Here is a 27,900-nt window from a genome sequence, read left to right on the forward strand (position 1 = left end):
CTATAGATATCATAGGTATGTAAAATTGCTAATATTCCTAGCATATTTATAATGAAACTTTCTACCACATAAAATGGTAAATATCTTTCCTATTTTAATAAATGAATGTGTTGTTTTGCTGAGCACCTGGGGTGTTTTTCCCTTTTGGTGATAGTGTTACAGAGAGTAAAAGGATGCACATGTGGAAATTAACTGTGAGCAACATTAATAAAACAAAGCAAACCACATAAAGTAGATATTTACTTTTCAGTTAAAATGTAAGAAAAACAATGGTTTGGATTATGTTGATTCATCCAGTTTGCTCCTCCATAAAAAAGCCAGCAGCATACATTATATTACCTTTCAGAGTACTGTGATAGCATACTATCACCACATGTATCCAAGCAAATTTTGCCCTGTGGACTGCAGGTTTATTGTTTGAGTGTCCAGAAGTGCAATAACACGGGGACGTGTGACAGCAGAGCTGAAAAGAGACACATTTTCAGACTTTTGTGTTAAGAATTAAGCTGTTGTTCTTTCTGTTGATCATTACCTGTGACACGGTAACATTAGAAGCAGAAGCAGCTAATGTGCAGTGCTGAATGGGCTTAGTTGAACTCCAACCCTGCTGGCTAGCATCCTATTTTGGCTCCAGAGTCCCCAGGAGAGACATCTGGCTTGATGGGACAATTTTCCACTAGGATTCACACACAAATAGATCAGACTAATGATGCTTTCTCTCTGCACACACTTCAAACAGTACCTGGCATCACACCAGCTTCTAAAACCTGCAAATGGCAGCTATATCCAGCTGAAGAAAAATATCACTATAATGCGATCAAATCTTATCAAAATATGGTGATGATTAGCTTCATAGTCTGTTAGATTTTATATATTTCAGCTGTGTTTAATCAAAGTTATTGCTGCATGTTTATTGAGGGTGCAGAATCATATTTTTGAGTGTAGAAGTGTAGAAGTTATCACTTTTAAGTTTGCAGCTGAGTTCAGTGTAACACACATATATATACATATATATATAAAAGTCTACATTTTCAGATGTGCTGATGAGAGTTTTCATTAAATAATGCTTCATTTTTCAAATTGCAGTGATTTTGAAAGCAGGCACTGTACGCATTAAAAGTTCTGGAGACGAGAGGTGTAAGTGACTCAGCTGCAGATTTGCAGTTAGCATCAGAATTTGCAGGAGCTTTTAGATATATAGAAAGACTGGATAGAAAGGTTCAGTGTACAATGATATGTCCAAATCACATTCATTAGTCATTTTGTTTATTGAAAATTTATTAGTGCAACTTAAATGTTAAGTTAGGCAAATTTATTTTCACATTCATTCAGCCCAATCTCCTCCTTATGGGGTGATCTTATGGTACTTTTGTTCCCAAGATTCAAAGAGTCATAGATTTATACATACATTTTCTGTTTTCCCTGTGAGGTCAAACCTAAGAGGAATTACTCAAACTATTGAGAAACAAATAATGTTTAATGAAAAACAAGTCACAGTGTCATGATGATAAACTAGCACAGCCTGTTCCATGATACGTTCAGGTTTTACTTCTTCTTCTTCTCTCCTATCTGTCTCCATAAATGCCTTACTAAGCTGCATTCACTCACTTTTGTTCATACATTGCTTGTGCTTTACGTTTCGCTCTGTCTCAGCGAATATGCAGAACATATTATTACCTAATAGAAGAGAATAAATTTGAAAGGTTCTTGAAAAACAAAAAGAAGATGGGCATCAGTGTTTTCTTGATTGGAATGAAGTGGATAATCTATGTCGCCAATGTGCCTCTGCATCTCCGTGTGTGTCAGGGGCTCATGTGTCATTTTTGGTCATGTGTCAGGTTCATGTGTTTGTTGGTGTGATATGCTCCTGGTCCCTCGTTTCCTTGTGTACACGTTTGTGTGTGTGTGTTGTGGTGTGTTAGTTTTGCTGCAACGCCAGGCCTGGAGAGTCTCCCGCCTTTGAGCCAGCCACACCTGGGATTAATCACTCACCTGTTGCCGATCTGCCTAATCAAGGAGCCCTACTTAAGAGAACAGTGGGGTGGCAGTTGGTGTGGGATTGTTATGCAGTTAGTTCTCAAACCACTGTGGGGTCGTCTCCTGTTGGAATGGTTAGAGTGTTTTTGGTCAGCCGGTGCATGGGACTGTACTCACTGCGGCATCTCTTGTTTCTAGGTAGATTGCGGAAATGTGTGGTGGGAGCAGCACACTGTTGTACATAGGCACCAAGGAGGACAAAGCATCACCACGTATCAAGGAGAAGAATCATGGCATCCAGATTAGGAACGCGTGCACTGTGGATTGTTGGCACTGTTTCATAGTTTCTTTTCATGGTAAACACGGTTTTTCCATTCAGAAAGTCATGCATTTGAGTCCTCCTTCAACCAACCAACCAACCCTGACAGTGCCAGAATATATGGATGGAATAAATCTAGTCTCCTTACGCAAAAAAAACAAAAAAAAACCCAAAAAAAAAAATCCAATTACTGACATATTATCAGCCACCAGAAACAGCACCCCACTTGAGCTTTCACCTTACTCAACAGAGTTTTTAGAGAGGGAAAACATCAAAATAAAAAAAGTGACTCCATAGTTTATTTTTCACAACTGTGCAGTATTTGCTAGTATGCAAGTATTTGCTTCTTTGTTTGTCCACCAAGGGCCATGCATGTTTTTGGGGTGTGGGATGAAGGGGGGGTACCGTGCATGCAATGAAATATTTACATCAGCTGATCCATCCACCCCTTCGGTCTAGACTACAACAAGGTGACTGTTGGATAGATTGCAATGAAATTTTTAGTACAGTTTTACATTCAGCCTGTCTTGTAACACCTCAAACTATTTTTATTACTTTTTCTTGCAATTTTTTACAACTTTAGCACCAAAGACTTTTCAAGTCAGATTTTGTTTATGGTTTTTGCAAAACTAATCAAATTCCTTTTATACTGATGAGTACCCTGTGTTTTCTGCTAACAGGAAAATGTTGCTGTGACTTGGGAAAACTGGGAACCAGGCAGTAGGCAACAGCCAATCAGATAAGAGGCACAAACTGAGAAGTAGGTTGATTGCCAGCAGGTGTGAAGACTGCTGCTGGGCTTCATTCTGCAGATTATTAGTTTGGTTTATTGGAGTTCTGGCTGGAAAACAAAGGACTTTGATAACTCTTAAGAAATCAGAAACATTTTCTCTTACTGTTTTAAAGTTACGTTTAGTACTGAGTGTGAAGAGTTTAGGGTGTTAATACCCAGACCCTCCACCACACTCAGTCGTTTAGCTTATCTTTCCATTTCTTTTTCTATGTAAGCTAGTGCTATTTAATAAGTGTCCATTGAAAGTTCAGGTTTGATGGTGGTGATTTGTGTTTATATGATTTGTTTATGTGGTTCAGGTACAATAATCCCAGAGCAATATAATAATCGTCAGTGGTCCGATTCTTTTTCTCTCTCTTTATTACAGTACGAGTAAAGGGTTTAATATACATTTTATTAATTATAATCAGTTAATCTACAATCTGTTGTGGCCTCTTTATTGAAGCTCCTGTTTTATCTATTGCATGTTACATTTGCATGCTGACATTCATATATAGGAAGATGAAAATTAATGTTTGGTTAAGCTTCAGGGATAAAGGGATCTGTCCAGCTAGGGAGCATAAACCAGTATGAATCCATTTCACCTGCTTTTGATGTAAATGAAATTAATGACAGGTGTGCCACAGAAGCAACAAGAAGCCAACCCCCAAAAGGGGGAATGGTTTCACAAGCAGTGACCAAAGACCATTGCTCTTTTCTTATTCCTTGTGATTTTTTTTTCTTTCTAATTTTGCGTTTTGCTAGTGGCCTTGTCATTGTATAGCAGGCAATGAGTTTCAGACAGTTTTAATGAAAAAAGGCACGTTATTGATGACAAAAGAGAAAATAAACAAAGTCTAAGAAAAAGATGGGAATGGGGCAAGAAAGAATTAAATTTTGGGATCAAGGAAGACAGAACAAGGGCACACACAGTAAAAACAAAGAGAAAGGGGAGACTCAAACAATAAATACACAAGGCAACAAGGCTAGGCCTAGACCCATATCTGCTCTTATGTGCAAGGAAGAACATAGGCACACTGTCAGAGGCCTACAAAATGACCGGCAGTGGGCTACTCATGGGAATGTTTCTAACCAAACTGTAGGAAACTAACTGCATAAGCTTGGCTTGTGGTCCCAGCATCCTTTAGCGGGACCTTTGCATCATATTGGTCTGTGAACAGCTTGTCTGGCATCAACCAGAGAACACCAGAACTGGCAGGTGTGCCACTGGCACCTTGTTCTCTTCACAGATGAGCGCATATTTACACTAAGTACATGTGACAGACATAAGGGCCTGTAGACACAGTTGCAAACCTCCTGCAGGATCAGAACAGAGAACCAATAGCAGTGCAGAGTTCCTAATGTGACACAATCACTGGGTCTATACTGTTTTGTTATCCTCAAAAGCCTCTGTTGTTACTTCCAAGGCCGACAAATCAGTGATTCTAAAATCATCATCTTACAACTTCCATATGTCCAGTGTGAACAGTCTCATGTTATACATGACAAATGAAGCTAGCAGAGGGATCAGGGCAGGAGTCCTGTAAAACTATTTATATGTACTCTGCAAAACCTGATTTGAATATGTCAGTCCAGCCTGATTGCTGTCACACCTCGTCTGTGAGCCCACACCAGCAGGACACAGGTTCAACTAGCTTAGTCCACAGCAACCTGAGGGGAAAGAATCTCTCTTTTATCACATGCAACCCTCCCTCTCAACACACTAAAATAGCTCCAACACACACACACAATGTGAGAATGTTATTCACTCCTGCTAGACCTTTCAGGACCGTTCAAAACAAAGCGTGGGTCAGCAGTAATTGTGCCCAGTGCCCAGCAGCCCTCCCGCCCAGGGAGCTCTGATTGTGTTTATACTCCTACAGTCACAGCGAGGGATTTTCTCCATCTGGGGTTTGATTTGAAGGAGTTTCAGAGTTTTTTTTTGTTTTCAACCAAAGCAAGGATTTTCTACATTTTGGAATATCAGTCTGTCAGTAAAGATTTCTTCTGAGAACAACTCTTAAGGTTAGGATGGTGTTGTGTGAGTGATGCTGTCAGGATGATGGAGGACAGGGGATTTTGGGCTAATACACAACAGTGTGACCTTCAGTAGACTTTGAATTCCTGCATTCAGCTCATGATATAACATTTGTCACATATATTTTTTCACACTCCCTCCATCATTTAATATGTGAATGAATTATAGAATGTAGCATTCAAGATTAGATATTTGAACAGGTTTTACAAGCTTAGTCTCTAAAGAAGAAACACTTTATAATGTAATAATAATAATAATGTTACTTTTTTTGTTGCAATTTTTAACCCCGTGTGTAAACAGCATATTGGAGGAGAATGCCAAGTTTTCAAGTGTTACCTGTTGCTTCCGTGTTTTGCCAGACTGAAGATGTCTTTAAAGAGGCGCCTGCTGTCCATGTTGTTGTGCTGTGTTTACTGCGTGGCCTCGCTCTTCTGCCTCCATCCAAACCGCAACAACTTCTTCTCTGCCGGAGCTCGGTAAGTCTGCGTTTTCATATAGATCAGGGGTCGGCAACCTGTGGCTCCGGAGCCGCATGCGGCTCTTTAGTCCTTTTAATGCGGCTCTGCGTGGTTTGGGAAAATAAATTATTTTTTTTAAGTAAGTAGCTGAAGTGTATTTTATTTATGTTAGTTCTTTTTTAACTTGTAGTTCTAAATTGGAAGATTATTGTGATATTGAAATATAAATATAAAATTATATTCTATTATTTTTTTTGATCGCTCAAAATAAGCGTCACACTTGCGGAAGCCGATATACCTGCCGAAACGCCGTGCATTTATCGAGACTTTCAACCCCAGGTAAGACAATTCTGGATGTTCGGATCCACATTATGTCAGCAGCTGTTCTCCACCGTGAACTATGTTAAAAACAAACACCGCTCACGCCTCACAGACGACAGCTTACAGTCCTGCGTAAAGATGAAAGTGACTTCGTACAGCCCCGATTTGCAGACGCTGTGCGCAGAGGTTCAGGAGCAGAAGTCCCATCGTAAACATATCACGGCAGACCCGACGATGTTTCCATGAACATGCTTTTCAGCATCTCTTTATTGACCACTTTTCACACACGGTTGCTGTACGCATACAGCCGGTGTTAAAGCGCACAGCCCAACACATACCAACACAACAGCATAGATAGCACAGACGTTAAGGCGGCGAGGCGCCTTAATGTCTGTGCTAATTATTCCCAATTATTTTTTTTAAAAGTCAAGTCAAGGCTCCAAAAGCCCAAAGGCGATATAAGGGTGGCGGCTCACAACAGTTTTTGTTTCCTACATGGATTATTTTAGTTCAGCTGGGTGTCTTTCCTTTTGTTATATTTCTTTAAGAGTTCAAAATGTGTTAATTAATGTAATTTTCTCTGTACTTCATGGATTTAAGCAACACACCTTAATTGTTTACACAAAGCATAAAGGTAAAAAAACAATATATACAGTGTTATCTTCATTTTAGATGTCAAAAAGTATTTGCGGCTCCCAGTGTTTTCTTTTGCGCGGAAATCGCGTCCAAATGGCTCTTTGGGTGTTAAAGGTTGCTGACCCCTGATATAGATGAAAAACAGCGGAGTAACCTCATATATATATTTTTAAATAATGTTTTTAATCATGTTTATGGCTTTACAACAACCAGACAGTAGCTAAATGACAGGAAATGAGGGAGAGGAATGCAATTAAAAGTTCAAGCTTTACGTATTAATCATTATGTCAAAGGGTTTTGCTTAATCTTTGATTCACCCCTTATAGCCTGTGCTAGAAGCAGCTAAGCTGTAGGCTCAGTTTCTAATCCAGACTAATCTCTAAAGAAACACACAAAAAAGTAAATAAGTAATCTTCACTCCACTGTGGGTCTGAATAAAATAGTTGCTTAAGCTATAAACTGCCTTCATGCTGGACTGCTAGAGGAAGGGGGGGGGGGGAATAAGGCAAAGGAAAGACAAAGACGTTTGGTGGTCCGCAGGATTGCATCAGTGAGTATCCATAAAACATACACTCACTGTTTACTCACTGCTCATCACTGCAAATATTTGATCGCCCAATCACATAGTAGCAGCATTCTGCGCACAGTAAAATGGAGACAAAAGGTGATTTAAGTCACTCTGAAGGTGAATGATATGGTTGCTGCTGTCAGACTATTTCAGAAACTACTGATCCACTGGGATTTTAACTCAAAACCGTGTCTAGACTTTACAGAGAATGGTCTGAAAAAGCAGGGGTAAATGCCTTGTTGATATCAGACATTAGAGGAAAAGGCCAGACTGCTACAAGCTGATTGGGAGGCAACAGTAACGTGAATAACTACTCATCACAACAAAGGTTTGCAAAGCATCCCAAAAGGCACAACACTTTGAATCTTGAAGCAGCAGAAGATGAAAAATGTTGCCTGATCTGATGAGTCTAAATATCTGTGACATTCAGATGGTATCTTTAGAATTTTGTTAACAACAACTATGCTCAGTCATCCAGGTAAGGAAATCACAAAAGGTTGATTCTGTTGATCTGGACGTAGCGGTTTCAGTAGGAAAACGTTTCGTCACTCATCCAAGTGACTTCTTCAGTCTCTGCTGACTGCAGGTTTCCAACCTTATAAACTACATTTGCATAATGACTGAAACCAGCCCACTGACTAGCAATGCACTGTGAGGTCAGTGTCATGATAATTAATATGCAAATTGTAAACCGTGTTTTATACATCGAGGAAACCAAACAACCTCTGGCTAAGCGGATAGCAGAACACAGAAGAGCTACCTCGTCAGGCCAGGACTCTGCAGTATATTTACATCTACAGGGCAGTGGACACTCTTTCAGTGGTGAGGATGTACACATCCTGGACAGGGAGGAACGCTGGTTTGAGCGGACAGTCAAGGAGGCCATTTACGTGAAAAGGGAAAGACCATCTCTGAATCGAGGAGGGGGCCAAAGGGTACATCTTTCACCATCCTACAATGGTGTGATTGCAGCCAACTCTCTGTGAATGGTACTCGTGACTACTGATCAGTGGTCACTGGTCATGACAATTTGTATATCTATTTAAAAATCACACAGATGTTCAGATGGTAGATCTGAAAGAGCAGCACAGGTCACCTGTATGTACGACGTAGTGTTAAAGAAGTGAATCTAGACTAAATTTTGGAGCGATTCTCTCTCCATCCTGTTTTTTTTTTTTCAAACTCAGTCTTTTCTCCTTTAGGAATCTGGTGTCAGTTGTCCAACAGCTTTACCAGCGAGCCATTCGGCTGCTGCGCACCACTCTGTGATTCCACACCACTTCCTGTGCCTGAACAAGTAAGGCTGGATTTCATCAAGAATGCCCTCTAGAAGAAGAAACAGAGGAAATGCATCCCTAAACTTTCGGACTGCAGAGTTTCCATCCACTCAGTTTCCCTTGAATTTGGCTCCAACTGCCCGTTTTTGTTTATTATTGATATTTTCCAACTATATTTTAAATGTAGAGGAGAAGAATACCTAGCCAATGTCTATTTTTCTACTGATGAAGTTTAGCATTGTGGATATTTGCTGTTTGACATGTGAGTGATGTGGAAAGGACATCAGCAGTCCTCTTTTAAAAGCATTTAAGGGGTTTACTGCAGTTTTTTTTTTTATTTACATAAAAAAAGCTGGGTAGCCGAAAATTTGCTGATTTAAATTCCGGGAGGCTCTGTGAGTTGTAATGTTTGAAATGCAAGCGCAAACTTTCTTCCCTCTGCTAATAACTACCAAAGAGCTGTTTTTGTGTTCTGTTTCTACTGTATCCTGTGATGTAAGTGCTGTCTTCACAGGTTCAAAATGCAGGAAAATCCACAAGAAACAGAGGAGCATGATGCTCCTGAAAAGGAAAGAGAATGATTAAAAACAAGACATTAGATCATAATCAAAACCCAGTGAATGCAACCTGGACTAACTACTAAAGCTTAAACACTGCAGTAACACTTGGCTCATTCATTGCAAATATGTGCCATGGTTGTACAAGAAACATAAGCCTTAGACATGTTAGCTGAACCATGTTGCCCTTATGCCCTTTACTCCTATTACATAAGTGAAACTGTAGCTCAACATTTCATCATATGAAAAATTTCAGGTGTCATATTTTGAAAGGTAATGTCATTTGTGCACAGCTTGGAGCATTTTTATTTGTGTCCCTGATGGAAGTATGTTTTCATGCTGTGCAGCTACCTGATGAGCAACTCTCAGGTGCGTAAAGCACCAAACAGATGCAGTTTGAGGGGGGTGGGTACTTTTTTTTAATGCTAAAGTAATGGGAGTGAATTTATTTTGTAACACTTGCAGGTAGTGAAGGTAGTTAGGTTGCATGGGTAAGTTTAAATACAACGGGTCAACCATGCAAACCAACAGCCATTAGACAATGCACAAGAGAGGTGAGGAAGAGAGCACAGGCAGAGTCGGGGAGGTGGGCGTAGATGACTGTCAGGGGTGATTTTTGGCTAAAGGATAGCAAAAAGAGTGAAAGGGAAGGTTTACAAGATGGTAGTGAGGCCTACTCTGATGTACAGTTTTGAAATGGTAGCACTGCCAGGAGGCAGAGCTGAAGATTTACATCAGGAATGAAAGGATTAGAAATGAGTAAATCAGAGGGACAGCTCAGACAAAGTTACAAAGAGAAGGCTGAGATGGTTTGGACATGTACAGAGGAGGGATAGTGCAAGTACTGGACAAAGGATGTTGAATATGGAGCTGCCAGGCAGGAGGGAAATAAGACTGCAGAGGAGGTAGAGAAGGCGGACGTGTAGAGGGTTGGCGTCAAAGACGAGGATATGGATAGGGTGAGATGGGGGCAGATGATCTGATATGTCAACCTCAAGCTGCTTCTTCTGGAGCAGCCAGAAGAAGCAGAAAACGAACACTTCAGCATTAGAGCAGTTAGGTGTGAAAGAATCCAACAGGAAATCATAATAAAGTAAGAAAGAAAACCTTGCATCATATGTAAAATCAATTTCATTAAGAAATCGGAAAAAAATAAAAACTTGGGTTGTTTCAAGTTGCCGATTTTATGTTTTATTGAGAAGGGAGTCTCTCATCTGTTGCAAACACGCAAGAAAAAAAAAAATGCCGAATATGTGTTGCCATACAACTGAGAGCACAAAGATAAAGGAGTAAGGGTTCATTAAAGAAATATGATGATGGAAACGCTAGGGTGTGATTAAATATATCACAGTTTGAATGCTGTGGATGGATTTTAATTTAATGTGCTACCTGAAAAGATATTAGAAAACTATGTACTTTTCTTACTTTTGTATGACTGCGTGTTTCACACTGTTCAGGGGAAGACCTGTTCCACAGTACAACTCCAATAAAACAAATTCAGCTTTCCTGAAGATCTATCAGCTGTGGTGGTTAATTATATATTTGTATAGATGAACACCCAATAAACATTTAGAAATAAGTGCAACAACAGTAAACCATCAGTAGCCTAGCTAAATCACTAGTTTAAAATTGTTTATTCCATGAAACTTTATTTTAAGATCACTGTTTTCATTTTTAGCCACCTGAAATTACATTTAGCATTACTTTGTTTATTTATGTTTTATTTGTGTAAACACTGCTTTAACCGTAACGACATAAATTACATTGCTTGATTACTTTAGTTAGACAAAATGCGTTTTATTTTGAAAGTGTTAACGGAAATCCTGTTTTTACAAATTCTGCCACACTTGGCGCTAGCGTAAATGGGAAGCTAACGAAAGGTGAGAAGTTTTCCGCTGGCATTTTATTAAAGTCAATGCATAGTTATTCTCTGACACATGGGAAACCAAACTGCATAGAAGGTCGCGGACTTTATCTACAGCACAGGTACGTTCAGTTTGACAGTAACTGGTTGCCAGTTGGTAAATTTGCTAACAGACCGGCTAGTAATTTTTTAGAAGTAGCATTTAGCCTAGCAGCAGCCATCTGTTTCGAGGCGGAACGCTGGAAGCAGGTGGGCGATCATCTCTGTAAAAAAAAAAAAAAAAGACCATTTTATAAAATGATTAAAACTGTATATATCATCATATGATTTAGATTTCATTAATAAAATAGCTTCTTTGTCATTCTATGACCAGTAGTAATAATAAATAACTTCATTTATTTCTCTTGGCACTGTTGCTATCGGTAACGCATTCCGTGCCCGCCTCTTGCACCCCAGCCAATCAAGACGCCGAAAATGTTATTGACTTTATTATAAGCCAATAGTAGGGTCACAACAAATATGACGGCTCCCCTCACCGCGTTCGATACTGCGGGGCGTCTCTTTCCGGCGCAGTATGCTGGGATGCTGATGCTGAGGCACTTCGTTGATCTGTAGCATCCTCTTTTACCTCAATGTTTGTCGACATGTTGTATTGTCTGAGGTGGCAGCACTGCGTTGACCTCTGTCTGGGTGGTCTTCTTCTATTTTTAGCGGGGCTGCAGCAGGTGGAAGCAGCAGCCGCCGCCACGGAGATGGCCAACTTGAACTGGAAGCCGTTTATCTACGGAGGGATGGCCTCGATTGTCGCAGAATTCGGTACGTGGTGCGCCGCAATATCCACACATTGACCATCAGGTGTATTTTTGGGGTTTTTTTGTATATATTTTTTTGGGAGTCGGGGGTATATGCTTTAATGTAACACGAGTAGAGCGCGTTGTATGCAAATGGTTAACCGCCAGTATTGTAGGAAAATGCATCACTACAGATAACACTGGCTCCAAAAAGGGAAATGGTGCATGTAGCAGAGAAAATGTCAAAGCCATTTGGTGATAATTGTGTTCCCCATTCTGCAATCGCAGGTGTGTGGCATTCACAAAGTTCAGTCCAGATTGTTGAGTGCTGACAAAAGTCTGGTGTTTAGCCTCAGTTTGTGTCTCTCACACAATCATCACATTCAAAATCATATTTAGATTTTTTGCTCCATGCAAAATCCCATTTAAATCACTCTTCATCAGCTACTCTTTGCTATTTAATCCTATTGTCTACTATTTATATATTTTGTTCCGGTACAGTTGGTGTGGAGCACCTCCAATTTCATTGTACATGTACAGTGACAATAAAGGGCTATTCTATTTTTTTTTTTTTTTTTTTCCCCCAGAGAACATGAGGCAAAATTAAAACATTTCATCTGTTGCTCTATTTAGAGTCTTAAAGAATGAAGAAAAATACATTTCCTGTGTTTAAATACATGTTGCTTAGAATTAGGTTGTAAAACTAATAACACAAAGACATTCTAAGAGCAAGTAACCAGTAGCAAGAGCCATGGAGGCATTCAAACTTAAATTTTAACAACACTTTGGCTTTCAGCCCATCATATTCTTTCGCTTAAGTGTCTCCATACAAGTTCAGATTTACTCTCTGCTCGGTTCTGGCAGGGTTAGTCCATTTTACATGGACCTGTTTGTTTATTTTTTTGCAACTGAATGAGAAGTTCTGCAACTAAAAAATACATGCTTCTCTTTTTAATATAAACAATAAGTAAATGTTTAATTCTGTTGAATAATCTGTGGTTTGAGTGCTGATTAAAGTAACTGTTAATAATAGTTTTGTCATAATCAATATGTAATTTTGAGGCGTTCATTTCAGACTAATCTTTTTTTGTTTGTTTGTTTTTGTTTGTTTTTTTTAAACGCCAAAAATAAACTTTTTCTGGAAGTTATGCTTCTACCACTATCTTTCCTCTTGTAGAACTCATCTATTGACTTCAGTAGAGGATTTCTCTTTTAACATGTTTGATGTTTACTGTATATGATATGAACATAGAGCTACATGATATACATTTGTTTCTGTATTCTGAGTCTTTTTTAAAATAATAAAATAAATAAAATAAAATAATAAACCACATAAAATGTGTTTTTAATCCCTATTTATCATTATTTTTCATTCTCAGGCACATTTCCCATTGACCTTACTAAGACCAGACTACAGGTCCAAGGTCAGTCTCAGTACACAGAGGTGCGCTACAGAGGCATGTTCCATGCTCTGTTCAGGATCGGGAAGGAGGAGGGCATTCGGGCGCTCTACTCTGGGTATGGAATATTATCTTTTAGGCCACTCATTTGATCTGCATAACATGTCATAGTTTCACTGTAGAAAGGTTTTCCGTGATGCATCTCTCTAGTTTACATGAATGCTATTGCTTGATCAAGATTAAAAATTCCTGTCTTTGCTTAATACGTTTTTGTTTTCTGACTCAGCTGAGCCTTTGTAGGCTGACTGTGCACATAAGCAGTGTTGGCAGAGAGCCTGTGTTGCTTTACCTAATGGATGTCTTAGCATTTCCTGTATTTTCTGGGCCATTTGATGTACAGAAAAGTCTTAATAAATTTAACTCTGTAGCAACAATGTTAAAAAATCTGGTTTATATCCCTTTGGTGGAATGCCAAAACCTCATTGATTGGCTCCATCATTTCTTATATGTAGGAAAGTCCATTTGTATTTAATATTTTCTCTAATGTTGTAAATAATTCTGCTATCTCCCTGTCTAAATTGCTTGTGCTGCAGAGAAGCGACTGCCCCCCTCGCCAGTGTTTTTCATTTGAGCTTTACTGAGAGCTAATACACTTTGAAATAAGACTCCGCTGTAAGTTTAAGTGGGGGTTATTTGAATAAAGATTTCCTTAGAATTTCAGTCCTACCAGCTCTTATTTCCAGGGAGTGTGCATACAGTCCCAGGTAAATTATTGTTCCTAGAAGACAGGGAGATCTCATTTTCTTTTCTCTCATTGTGCAGTCAAATAGTCTTACTTGCTACTCACTTCTGCTATCATATATGGGTGACGCAGGCTGCTGCTGGCTGCTCTGTTAAAGCAGTTTAGTATTCTATTTTAGCTTCATGATATTTTGTGGAAGGGGGGTAGAAGGGAGTCGGGTCACGTATGGTTAGAGTCGTCAGCAGCTTAGGTTGGTCGGGATATGAACCTCAGTAAATATGAATGCACTCCACTGGTTAAAAATAAACTCACCACTGTCAGTGTTTCTCACATTGAAGTTTCAAAGTGTTATTGTCATATGCACAAAATATCTGCATATAACAAAATATTTCCCAACACGTTTCCCTGTACAACTAAATTTTTCCTTTGCTGTCCACAACAGATGCAAAAAATGCCCATATAAAATAGAGAAATAAGTGATCATTTAAAGGAATAATAAATGTATAAAGACAGCATATGAGAAATACAGTAAAAATATATGATATGCAAAAAAATATAACTATATGAGCTGCAAGGGGTCTGTACACAGGGCTATGCAATAAATGAATTTTAATTTCAGCCTAAACAATATTTGTGCTGCTTCTACTTTGAAATAATTTTGTCTTTTGGCCTTCAACACATCTCTTTCCTTGAATTTTGCCCCTTAATAAAAATCCCTGCCATGCTGCAGTATGTTTGGTTTAGTTTATTTACCTTTTGTTAGGTAAGGTATAATAAAAGTTAAAGAAAGATGAAGATAAAACATTTTATTTGCCATTTGTACACATGCACGAGGTCCGGGTTCATAGGAAATCTAGTTAAACAACTCTTTTCTTATTTAATAAATCCCTTCCTTTTGAGTGATCGTGATGAATATCTATAGTCTTACTGACCAAAAAAACCACATAATTAAGCAACCCTGTGTTCACATTTGTGACTCCTTTCTTTGCACACATTTTCTTAAATGAGTTATTGAATAACACAGTTAATAAATTCTCCTGTGGAAATATTTGTGAAGTACTTTGTGGCCATAAATACCTGAACAATGCAATCAGCTGTCTCTCACCCTGTGGATGAACTCCAACTCCACTATCTTGGATTGGAGCTGGTGGAAGGTCAGTAATATCATGGATTGCCAGAGTAGCTAGCTGGTGAGCTGTTAGGGAAACCACAAGGGGGGAAGAATTAATAATATACTTGGGTTGGCTGCCCAAGTAAAGCCTAAAGTCCTCTGAGTTCTCTAAATTATGCCTCCTTGTCTCTTCTGTCCTCTATCCTCCTGCCAGTGACCAGGAAATCGGTCTTTTTCCACCATACTGAAAAATGTTTGAATTCTTAAAATTAGTGTGGAGAGCATAGAGAACAGGCATACAGGGGAAGCTGCTAATCAGACTTTTTGCTCTTGTGTGTATGATTTCACATTTGGTCTTGTTGCACCCTTCTCAATTTAACTAAGTCCTAAATGGTACCATGTCATGAGCGCTGTTACATCTGAGATCGTAGCATACATCAGTAGGTGGGCAGTAACAAACCAATTTATGATGAAGCTGCACCACATGCCCTCTTTAACTGAGGCGCAGAGGCAAATATGTTCTCATTCTGTTAAATTCATATTGCCTCCACTCCTCCGCTCACATTTCTCGTGGGTGGAATAAGACACAAGTTGAGGATGTTGCAGTCTGAGAAAAGCAAAAAGTGTGGGAAAGTGTGGGACTCATTCGCTTCTCATTTATCAGCCACACTCATCTTCAGCCCTTTGGTACTCACCTTCTGAAGGAGAAAAGCTGGATGGTTGTTCACCATGTGGTTTTTCTTAACTGTTTGCAATCATCAGAACAAATAGTTTAGAATGTGCCACAGCAACAACTTCATGACAAGTAAAGGCTGATTATTTGAACATGATAAGACACTGTGAATACTCTTTTACATTTACTGATGTGGGGAGGGAAAATAATTGAACATTAGTCTGGAGGCTTGATGTGCTCTACAATATGCAGTAATAAAGACTGAACGCAGAGCTGCTACACTTTGCGGGCGGCTGAGCTGAATTCAGCTGACAGCCCCGTGGGGAAAGTAATGCAATCCATTCTGAAAAAGATTTAAAAACAAGCTTCTCTTTGTTTTTAGAGCATTCAGGTGTTTTCAGAGCACTTTCTAAAATCCACTTTCTGTGTAACAGACAATAGCTTGAATTTCACAATCCTTAATAAGGCCGAAATGGCATTGACTTGCATTCATAGCCACGCAAGTAAGTTCTTGATATATACTCTCTTTAGGAACTGACTTGAATCAAACATTTTTTTTTAATCTTCTCCTCACAGAATTTCCCCGGCTCTTTTGAGACAGGCTTCTTACGGGACAATCAAGATAGGAACCTACAATTCTCTGAAGAGGCTATTTGTCAGTCAGCCAGAAGGTTGGTACCACTATTTCTAACTCTAATATTTTTTTTTGTGTCCTTTTACTAAGTTCTCCTTAAAAGGCTAATTTTAGACTGTCTTTAATTCACAGGGTTTCATTAGTTAGTTACACAGAACCCAGCTGAAAACTTGATAGTATTCTCACATTTACTCTAATCAGCTAAACCAGACAACTGGCCAACCATGTAAGTGTTTTAATACGGCATAAAATTTAGAATAACAATTATTCTGTCCTCACAGTAAACTGATACAATGTCCTTTAACATGCATTTGATTTGTAAGATTTTAGTTTGGGCTCAGCCAAAACCAGAGATTACAGTAAGCAAATGCTTTTTAAGCTATCTTGGATCTTCCATAATAAAAACAGAACGGACAGAGTCATTTTCTTACATTTGCATTTTAGCTGGTTAACTGATGCTGCTATTCAGAGTCATATCTTTGACCCCTTTAACATATGAAATGGAAAAACTATGTAAAGCATTTTAGTTAATGTGTTAATATAAAGACACTGGGCTGTGCAATAAATAGAACTTTGACTTTTTGGGAGGGGAATAAAAAAGAAAACCCAAGCAGTTATGTGGCACTTTGGTCATCTCTTTACACCAGGGGTGGGCAACTCCAGTCCTTGAGGGCCGGTGTCCTGCAGGTTTTAGATGTGTCCTTGATCCAACACAGCTGATTCAAATGGCTAAATTAACTCCTCACCATGTCTTGTAGTTCTCCAGAGGCCTGGTAAGAACTAATCATGTGATTCAGGTGTGTTGACCCAGGGTGATATCTAAAACCTGCAGGACACTGGCCCTCGAGGCCTGGAGTTGCCTACCCCTGCTTTACACAGAGGTGCATTTGTATTGTGATGTCTGTTGTGATTTTTTTTTTTTTTTTTTTTTTTTCTTCTAAATTTCTCCAAATATCTAAACACCCTCCAAACTGTACTAATGAGAAAGTCTAAAACTACCACTGAAACAATAGAAAACTAAAACTAAACATTTTCAAATGATTAAAAACTGAACACAGACAAGTAAACTAACTGAAAATAAAGTGAAATAAAAACAAAAAGTCTAAATCTGGGATTGTTGTGGAGGCTAAAAAGCTGAACTGGGTTCTGTTTATGGTGCAGCCCTCCACAACAGTTCCCCCTTCTTATGTTACCCACCCCTGCTGTAAAGGGTTTTCTTTTTTGTTGTTGTTGTTTTTTTTTGTTTTGTTTTTTAAAGGGCCATCTTCCATTCAGCATACCCAGTAATGATGACTAAATGGATATTTCGGCTGCTCCTTTTCTACAAGGATTCACCATAACAAGTAGCTCATGGTTTGATCTGGCAGAGTTTTGAGCCCGATGCCCTTTCTGACACCCCTCCAAAGGGGATTTGTGTTTCCAACTGGAATCAAATCACCGTTGGAATACTTGAAGTAATATTGCATTGCATCTTGAGGATCAGTAAGCTTACAAAATGAACTCCAAATGGTTTAAACATACTATGTTATTGGCTTATATAGTACAGGAGAGGAAAGGGATCTGTCACAAAGGTAAAGGCCAAACATAGATGAGGTTAAAAAAGAGATGCTCCAGAAAAAACTGTTTTTAAACAGACTCCCTTTGCTTATTTTCTGCTCACGCAGGTTCTGTGCTGGATTTTATCAGCACAGTTAAAATGTAGGCAGCTCTGCATATGCACAGCAACAGGGAACCAAGTAAGGCAAAGATAATGTGTTACAACTACACTCATTAAGATGTTTGATCATTTTTTCCCAGCAACGGCATCATTATTATTGACGATCCTTCTTCTTCGTCGTCGTCTTCTTCGCTAGTATTCACTGTCTGACAATATCTAATTTAGTGGTGCGGGCACGGGTGTAACAGAGGTTTGTGGTGTTAGCACTAGAAGCATGATGGAATTAGACAGGAGAAAGGGGAAAAGATTAATATTGCTGTTTATTTATTTATTTTTTAAATGGTAAAAACTCTGCTACACAAAGCGAGCGCTTTACAAGCTTGCCATGATCTTTAAGGCGAACTTTGAAGCTCAGTTAAACAGTCCAGAGTGAATATCAATAAATGTCCTTCTCTAACGGCTCCCTGAGACACAACAGCCATTTCTTCTTTCTTGCCAAGTGTTGAGTTGATCATTAAGATATACTGACATTGAAAAGGAACTGAGCATAACCAAAGCTGCAGTGCACTGATTTACCTCAATTTGACTTAAAGCCAGTATTTTTTTATTTTTTTTATTTTTATTACTATGCAAGTCATATTTCTAGGACAGCAAACCAAACAGCAGAATATCAGAGTCATTTAACATTGTAGTGTGGAATAATTAACACAAAATTCGGCTTCTAAAATGCTCTAGGCCTTCGATAAATCTGGGGCTGGTGCAGTTTCATAACTATAAAAGTCTCCGTGGCAGGTGACCCAAAAATTGATTGTGCATGACCGTGCTTCTCTTGGTTTTCATTTTTTCATGCTCATTCTTTATCTTTCTGTTTGCAATCAATGCTAGTTTTGTGCATCAAACATGAAAAGACCCCTTGCAAATCTTTTCTTCCTTGTTTGGATTACAAAATATTGGGTGTTGTGTTGTCACTTGTTTGAGATTAAATGGATGAAAAGAGGTTAATGATGTTTGTATGTTTGTTGGAAATGGTTGAAAGTAAAGCAGTTATGTGATAATTTGCCCCTGGAAATGAATAAAATACATTCACCTTAGCTGAGCGGATGTCCTTTATTTGTTAAAAATCAAAATCAGCCTTGATAAAGTAAACAATGTAAGGGAAAATGCAAACACACTGAGGTCCCAACATTTTACCCAGGTTAAGTTGGACATTTCTTTTTTCCAACATATTTCCTCTGAATAGAGCGACAATACAACACCTGTGTTGAGCCATCTGGAAGTGAGTGAGTTAACATCCCGGCAGTAATTTGCAAGCTAAACAACAGGCAAAGTGCGTCCAGTAAGGAAGGAAGGAAGGAAGGGACAGAAAGATGAGTGGGGATGGAAAAGGCAGGAAACTATGAAAGAGGCTGTTTTGATACTGACACTCTGATAAGCTTTTATCCATTTGTCAAACATATATTTGATATTAAGTGTGCAAAGCACAAAATTGCATAATTTTTTTTTTTTTTTTTTTTTTTGCCAGAAAAGGAAAGTGATGTTGTTTGAGACTGAGATTGGCTTCCTTTTTATATACTGTGGTATGCAAAAGTTTGGGCACCCCTGATAATTTTCACGTTTTTCCTTCATAAATCATTGGTTGTTTGGATCAGCAATTTCATTTAAATATATCTTATAGCAGACAAACACAATGATATTTGAGAAGTGAAATGAAGTTTATAGGATTTACAGAAAGTGTGCAATAGTTACTTAAACTAAATTAGGCAGGTGCATAAATTTGGGCACCCTTGTTGTTTTATTGATTTGAATACCTTTAGCACTAATTATTGAAACATAAAATTTGTTTGGTAAGCTCATTGACCCTTGACCTACATACACAGGTAAATCCAGTCACGAGAAAGGGTATTTAGGGTGGCCAATTGCAAGTTTTTCTCCTTTTTGCATCTTCTCTTGAGAGTGGCTACATGGGAGCCTCAAAACAACTCTCAAAGAGATTGTTCAACATCATGGTTTAGGGGACGTATACAAAAAACTATCTCGGAGATTTCAGCTGTCAGTTTCCACTGTGAGGAACATAGTGAGGAAATGGAAGACCACAATTGTAATTAAGGCTGGAAGTGACAGGTCAAGGAAAATCTTAGATAAGCAGAGGGAAAGGATGGTGAGAACGGTCATAGTCAACCCACACACCAGCTCCAAAGACCTACAACATCATCTTCCTGCAGATGGTGTCACTGTCCATCGTTCAACTATTCAGCGCACTTTGCACAAGGAGATGCTGTATGGGAGACGAATGCAGGAGGAACAAGTACAATGTTCTGGAATGGCCATCTCAGTCCCCAGACCTGAATATTATTGAAAATCTATGGTGGGACTTAAAGCGGGCTGTCCATGCTCTGAAACCATCAAACCCGACTGAATTGGAGATGTTTTGTAAAGACAAAAGGTCCAAAATACCTTCAACCAGAATCCAGACTCTCATTGGAAGCTATAAGAAGTGTTTGGAGGTGTTATTTCTGTAAAAGGAGGATCTACTAAATATTGATGTAATTTTTCTGTTGGGGTGTCCAAATTTATGCACCTGCCTAATTTAGTTTAAGTAACTGTCATCCAAAGACATAAGTGGGAGGGGGGGGAGGCACCATCCCAGCCACCTTGGCAATAGTTGTTGTGGTTTGATGCTAAATAACAAAAGTCAATATAAAATATAATAAAATTGAATTTAGATGGCATTTGTCAGCACACTTGCCAGCTTGTACTTGCACTGACCTTATTTGAGACCACAAATCACAGGGAAATGTGTACATTTCTGTCCTTAATAAGCAACACAGCGATTACATTGTTGTACTGCTAATGTCAGATTTCTATTCCTTGATCCAGTGTAGACACCACGTTTGGTTACTACAAATGAGATCAACCATCTGAATGTTTTTAAGCCAGTATGCACAATGTAGATTATAGAAAATATGAGAAAATTAGATAAGCCTTTGATTTTCTCCTTCTCTCTTCTCTTAAAACTGACTGTGAAGTACTGTGTGCTTGACAAGAGCTCTGAATAGGAATCTGTAATTTCAACTTGGTGCCTTTTAGCATATTTTTAACCTTTCCAACTTCCAGAAATAGCTATCCTAATTTTGTAGCTTTTACTCAAAATTGAGAGAACTTCATTTCAGACAGGCTCTAGTTAAGAGACAGGCTAACGGCTAATGTTTCTTTTTGAGGCTAATAATGATTTCTGTGGAGTTCAAATAATTCCAGTGTATCATTTGCTACTGTTGATACACAATATTCTGTAGTATGCATTTAAAGAGAAAAATAGTCAGAGGTTGGGTAGGTTCTCACCTACTAGCAAAAGATCTTACAAGTTAGTTAGCAACTTGCCATTAAGGTGTCACTTGACTATGCATTGTCTGCTTAGCCGTGTTGCCTACTCCATTCTGCTTTATGTTGTTGTTTTCAGGCCATTTCCTTTTTTTAATTTAAATTTATTTTTGGCAACTTTGGGTTTAGTTTTTTTTTAGCGCATGCTCAGACTTTAATGGCTAGTACTGTTGGACTGCAAGAAAACTCTCATATCTGTCTAGAAACAGCTGTAAACACTGAACTGTGATAATACCATTTATACATTTTCATGAGGATTATTTTCAGCATTATAAGAAATGTAAAAAAGTGTGAACAACAACATCAACATTTACACTAATGCTGAAATGAGAGAGACTGATATATCAGTTGAGCTCTACTCTTGATTTGTCATTTTTTTTAAGGATGTAAGATATGTAAAAGGGTTGATTCTTTGATATGTCGATTTTTCTCATTGTGATCAGACGTTGATGTGAGATGTTGAAAGTACAAGGTGCAAAAACAATTGAACTTTTCTTCCTCAACAGATGTTTCAAAACAGGCCCTAAAATAATGCCAATATGTTTTTTTTTTAATGTCACAAAAAGTCAACACTTTAAGTTAGTTTTTTATTAAAGAAATTGTATTTATATTTTAAACTGTATACACTATACAGTAACTGGATCCTTGCAAAATTAACACTTTGTTCTGTAATCTACAGACATTAAGAAGAAATAATAATAATTGTACCGAGTTGTCTCGGTCGCTGTTCTAAATAATTACACTGATGTTTAGACCCAGAGAAGATGCAATAGTGTACCAAAACTGATACACAAAGCAAGAATTAAGTGTTCATAAAATTTACGTTATCTCTAGAAATAACCCTTTAGACATCAATTCATAGTTAATTATAGGATGATCTAGTATTTGCTAGTTTGCTGGTTGGTTTTGGCTCCGTCTTGACTCAATTTGTGTAATTTTGTGACAGATGAGACGATGGTCATCAACGTCTTCTGCGGTGTCGTGTCTGGAGTCCTGTCGTCCTCTTTGGCCAACCCTACAGATGTTCTCAAGGTGACTACTAATGTTGGCAGTAAGCCCTAGGATATTGGAATGTGTGTGCTGTCAATATCAAAGCACTGCTTTATTATTTATTAAACAGCAGTTGTGACACTGATATGCTGAGAAATACTCACTCATGAAACATAATACTAGTAACTTTATAGTTGAACCTTTTTCTGTTTTTAAACCTAATCCATGAGCCAAAAGTTTAGCAACTGTTTTGTGTTTCCATTTGTTTTAGATCAGAATGCAGGCACAGGGCAGCCTGCTCCAAGGCAGCATGATGTCCAACTTCATCAACATCTACCAGACAGAGGGCACCAGAGGGCTGTGGAGAGTGAGTGCTGCATTTCGCTGTATAGCTAGGTCAAGGTGTTTTTGACCATAAGTTACAGTAAGGTCTGGTCTATCTCTTCACGTGATTTCTTTACAAGTTAATCTGGTCCAATCTATCCACAGTTTAGCACAAAGCCTAAAAGCAACTTTTCTATGCCCCTAAGGAAAATAGGCACCCATCTTGCTTCATTCTGTTCACTGAGTTGCACTGTAAGTGTGTTACGGTCTGATTCATTTTCTCCATCCTTCACGTCTTCAGGGTGTCATCCCCACAGCACAGCGAGCAGCTATTGTTGTCGGAGTGGAACTTCCTGTCTATGACATAACAAAGAAGCACCTCCTTCGTTCCGGCCTCATGGGAGACACTATTTTAGCACATTTCATGTAAGTTTAAACTATTCTTAAAGTCTGTCTTTAGCTGTGCAGTAGCAACAGCTGTAGTTAATCTGCATTCTGTGTTTTTCTGCAGTTCAAGTTTTGCATGTGGCTTGGCGGGGGCACTGGCCTCCAATCCTGTAGATGTGGTCAGAACTCGAATGATGAACCAGCGAGTTTTGTCTGGAAACCCCATTTACAAAGGAACATTGGATGGACTGATGCAGACGTGGAGGAATGAAGGCTTCTTTGCTCTCTACAAGGGATTTTGGCCTAACTGGCTACGACTGGGACCTTGGAACATCATTGTATCCTTTAAAGAAAACAAAACTTGAACTTGGATCATTTCTAGTTCTTAGAAAAATAATTAATTCCATAAAAGACCTGGAATAGGATCAGAAATAGTAAATCTAGATATATAATATGGAAAAAAACTGCTAGTACTTTAAAATTTAGCATTTGGCCATCCCTATTAGATTCGGGCTATATCATGGTGTTATGGTATACCAGGGTAGTTATAAATCCCAGTGGACATGACTTCCAGTTTTTAGGCCTGCCACTTCTTATTTTGTCCATCCATCCATCCATTTTCTTCCGCTTATCCGGGGCCGGGTCGCGAGGGCAGCAGCCCAAGCAGAGAAGCCCAGACCTCCCTCTCCATAGTCACCTCCTCCAGCTTATCTGGGGGAACACCCAGGCGTTCCCAGGCCAGCCGAGAGATATAATCTCTCCAGCATGATCTGGGTCTGCCCCGGGGCCTCTTCCCAGTGGGACATGCCTGGAAAACCTCGCCCAGGAGGCATCCTTTTCAGATACCCGAACCACCTCAACTGTCTCCTTTCGATGTGGAGGAGCAGCGGCTCTACTCTGAGCCCCTCCCAAATGGCCGAACTTATCACCCTATCTCTAAGGGAGAGGCCAGCCACCCTTCGGAGGAAGCCCATTTCCGCAGCTTGTGTTCGCGATCTCGTTCTTTGGGTCACTACCCACAGCTCATGACCATAGGTGAGGGGAGGGACGTGGATCGACCGGTAAATTGAGAGCTTCGCTTTCAGCTCTCTCTTCACCACAACAGACCGGTACAGCGTCCGCATCATTGCAACCGCTACACCAATCCGTCTGTCGATCTCCCGCTCCCTTCTCCCGTCACTCTTGAACAAGACCCCTCCAGGTCAGGGACGAGACCCTGACCCGGAGTGGGCACTCCACCCTTTTCCGGCTGAGGACCATGACCTCAGATTTGGAGGTGCTGATTCTCATTCCCACAACTTCACACTTGGCTGCAAACCATTCCAAGGCGAGCTGGATGCCATCACCTGATGAAGCCAACAGAACCACATCATCTGCAAAAAGCAGAGATGAGATCCTGACACCACCGAAGTGAAAGCCTTCCGCCACTTGGCTACACCTAGAAATTCTGTCCATAAAAATTATGAACAGAATCTGTGACAAAGGGCAGCCCTGGCGGAGCCCATCACCCACCAGGAGCGAGTCAGACTTATTGCCGGCTATGCGGACCAAGCTCTTGCAACGGTCGTATAAGGACTGAATGGCCCATAGCAATGGGCCAGACACCCCATACTGCCAGAGCACCCTCCACAGGACCCCCCCGAGGGACACGGTCGAATGCCTTCTCCAAGTCTACAAAACACATGTAGACTGGTTGGGCAAACTCCCATGCGCCCTCGAGTATCCTCGAGAGGATGAAGAGCTGGTCCAGTGTTCCACGACCAGGACGAAAACCGCATCGTTCCTCCTGTATTCAAGGTTCAAATGTATAGAAAGCTTATTTTATCCTCAACTTAATTAATTTCACTGCCTCCATGTCACATAAATGCCTATGAGTTCTCCTCTCCTCGACCTTTGCATTCCATTACTCCATTAAGCAGAAGGATGATGTCCATCTCAGCCACTGTTCAAAACCAGTACCCACTCCTATGTATTTTTATTGGATTCATTTTATGCATTTATGAGAATGCATCAATTTCTTAGAGAACATAATTACACACTAATCAGTTTATATTTATGAGTAGGGATGGGTACCGGTGTCCGGTGCCATCATGGCACCGGTTCTGACATAAACGGTAGTAACCAGACCGAAAAGCAGCGCACATTTCGGTGCTTTATTTCGGTGCTTTTTTTTCCTGAGCTGTGATACACTTCTAGCCAATCATTTTACGTTTCCCAGGATAGTAGGCGGGGCCAGGTACGTACGTTCAGTTAGAGCAGAGCTACAGATTAAAAATGTCCAAGGCGAAGCGGTCAAAAGTCTGGCTGTACTTCACAGCAAAATATGCAAACTCAGCAGCCTGCAACAAGTGCTTTAAGCTGATACTGTGATACTGTCAAAGGAGGTAACACCAAGAATCCGATTAAATACCTGGTGACGCATAGCGTTTTTTTTTAAAAGCCGAGAAATGCGCCGTATTTGATAGCTTGCTGCGAGACCTCACACTGTGCACGTCGGGTGGGTTGCCTGTTATCGGACCTGGAGCAACATCCCCCAAAAACCCGAAGAATAGAGTCCTGGCCCCTAGCCCTGCCAGTGTAGCAGGGATGATGATGGCAGCAGAAGCCGTTCTTCTCTGCGTGAGTCGCTTAATGTTGTTCAAGTGTAATTTACGTTGAGTAGGTGAACTAGCAAACATGATCATAGCTACATGCGGCTGTCTTCTTGTTTGATGGCAGATACTCCCTTCACCCTGGACAAAAAGGCTAAAATGACCAAAGAAAAAGTGGGAAACAGCTGAACATGAGAGGTTTTTGGACAAAGTTTGTGTTTTTTTTTTTTTCCATTGATTAAGCACTGCTTCCAGCCAAGAGTGATACCATATATGCCCCATAGCTGCAGAAAAGGCTAACATTGTTATCTTTTTACAAAAAAACAAAACAAAAACAGCTGAACATGAGAGGTTTTTGGACAAAGTTTGTGTTCTCCATTCTTTAAGCACCGGTTCAAGCACCGTTTAAGCACCGGCACCGTTTCAAAAGTACCGATTTGGCACCGGTATCGGATAAAACCTAAACGATACCCATCCCTATTTATGAGTGAAGTATGTTTCTTTTTGTTTGTTTTGTATTGCTAAATAACTTTTTTTTTTTTTTTAACGGCTGGCCACTGGCTGTACTTTTAAAGAAAGTCTGGCTCCTTGAACAAAAAATATAAAGAAATTAAAGGAGGCTTGAGACTTTTGCACAGTACAAATTAAATTGACTTGTATGGCAATCAAGTAATGGACTTGGTGAGTTTGTTCAGCGTACCCCATGAACCATCGTAGTGCTGGCAATGATGCTCTCTGTCAGTGTTTTCATTGGTGCAATTTGAATACCAATTTTTTTTGCAAGGTAAATGCATTGAAGTATTTGTATCTGCCAATCCACTGTCTGTTTCCTTAACATACTTCTCAGTTCTTCATCACCTTTGAGCAGCTGAAGAAGCTCCCATTTTAACAAGAGCCGGTAGTGCGACTGTGTGGGTCGGTTGGACTGTGTCAGAGATAAGTGGGGCATGAGCATGGCACCAGGCGATTTGGCAAATCTATATTCACACTCCCTTTGAACGAAAACCAGTTTCATTTCAAGGTTGTTGTTTTTTTTTTGTTTGTTTTGTTTTTTTAATTTATTGTTACTGATTCTGTTTTAAAGACTGCTGTGGTTAATGATTTCGCTCACCATTTCACACTCCTCAGGCAGCTAAATGCGTAGTTCTAGCAAAAGAGGGAAAGCTTAGAGGACAATGTGTTGTGTTTTGTTTTGTTTTTCTCAGCTGATGAGAAATAGATTAGTGTGGATTGCATGACTGGATTTTTAAACTTGGGCTTTCCGAGGACAGAGTGAAAATTTCTAATTATTTGCTCAGGATTCTTAGACACAGCTGACGCACGTACGGAGGAAAAAGGGTGTTAGATTTTAAAAAGAATGTGTAGAAAGCTTTGTTTTAGGGGAAAGATGGCGCATGAAATTTGCTCAGAAAATCTCATTTTAACTGCTGAATAGAGGAATGGTGCGAATGAGTGGTACACGTGACAAAGTGACTGTTACTGGTAGTCACAGTAATAAGAGAGATGAAGGTACAACAGAGTTGACACTGTTACAGAGAGATGATGGCTCTTCCAGTGAGCTTTTTGTTCATCTAAAGGTTTTTGTTATTCATTTGTTCTGTTTTGTTGTTTTACAGTCAGAAATCTGAACCATCTGAGCCTGTGAAGAGTAAATAGCACATCAGCTCTTATTAAGAAGTACTTGATTCAAAGCAGCAGCCAATCCTTAACAAAAAGGTTGTTTTGTTTATTTTTTCAGTTCTGTTCACATCCATCTGAATCAGTATTAGGATGTAGTCGGTGGTGGGCAGAGAGCTTGCTGCCACACAAACAAGAGAACAATCAGTACATAGTGTAAATGTATGTGCAGACACATTCACACTCAGAGGTGGATGTATTTTACCTGAGGCATGTTCCTGTACATACAAGGCCTTATCGTTCCTCTTTTAACCTCAGTTCCTGTGCCAAATTGCGTCCCGTCCCGAACTTGCACTTGGTCTTTGTAATAAGTCACTGTAGTTGATGTAGATTACTCGGTGACATGTGCACATTTGTAAATCACATTCTCTGAACTCCACCCATGTAAAACAGACCAGACATATTTACATTTATTTTTAACTGCTCGTTTAAATTTTATTTAAAATAAACATTTTTTTTCCTCATTTTGTGTCTGGGTGCTGGTCAAATTCAGGTTTTTTTTTTTTTTTTTTTTTTTTTTTTTTTTTTTTTTTTTGCTTAATTTATCAAAATCCTTTAACAGCACTGTTATAGGCAGCCGTGCTCTTTAGGTTATATTTGACTAATATTTCATAAACCAGCACCACGTTGGTCATACTCATCCACATAGCTGTGCCATCTTTCTCTCAAATGCTAAAAAAAACCTGATTGGATTTTGTGAATCTGTTTCTTCTTCTAATTGCATCACCCCGTCTCCTCTGGTTTTGATTAAAAGACGC

At 39.5% G+C, this 27,900-nt stretch overlaps 1 protein-coding gene and 1 long non-coding RNA gene across 4 annotated transcripts; both read left to right on the forward strand.

The window, feature by feature from the left end:
• Positions 1-1,870: 1,870 nt before the first annotated feature.
• LOC120734061 lies at positions 1,871-10,500 on the forward strand. Its single transcript, XR_005695964.1, has 4 exons — positions 1,871-2,333; positions 2,977-3,056; positions 5,466-5,582; positions 8,292-10,500. It is a non-coding gene; the product is annotated as an uncharacterized LOC120734061 (long non-coding RNA).
• Positions 10,501-10,753: 253 nt separating this feature from the next.
• On the forward strand, positions 10,754-27,816 carry slc25a14 (solute carrier family 25 member 14). Of its 3 annotated transcripts, none has more exons than XM_040032527.1 (9): positions 10,754-10,909; positions 11,499-11,603; positions 12,958-13,096; positions 16,081-16,175; positions 22,120-22,205; positions 22,435-22,530; positions 22,789-22,913; positions 22,999-23,212; positions 26,313-27,816. In XM_040032527.1, the coding sequence occupies exons 2-9, from the start codon at positions 11,540-11,542 to the stop codon at positions 26,352-26,354; spliced, it is 861 nt and encodes a 286-aa protein (XP_039888461.1). In that variant the 5' UTR covers positions 10,754-10,909; positions 11,499-11,539; the 3' UTR covers positions 26,355-27,816. The 3 variants fall into 3 exon arrangements, with proteins under 3 accessions (XP_039888461.1, XP_039888462.1, XP_039888460.1); XM_040032528.1 differs by having other exon boundaries at positions 10,785-10,803; XM_040032526.1 differs by lacking the exon at positions 10,754-10,909 and having other exon boundaries at positions 11,345-11,603.
• The last annotated feature ends 84 nt before the right edge of the window (positions 27,817-27,900 follow it).

Source organism: Simochromis diagramma, unplaced genomic scaffold (assembly GCF_900408965.1).
Source record: "Simochromis diagramma unplaced genomic scaffold, fSimDia1.1 OVJJ01000216.1, whole genome shotgun sequence".
Taxonomy (NCBI): Eukaryota; Metazoa; Chordata; class Actinopteri; order Cichliformes; family Cichlidae; genus Simochromis; species Simochromis diagramma.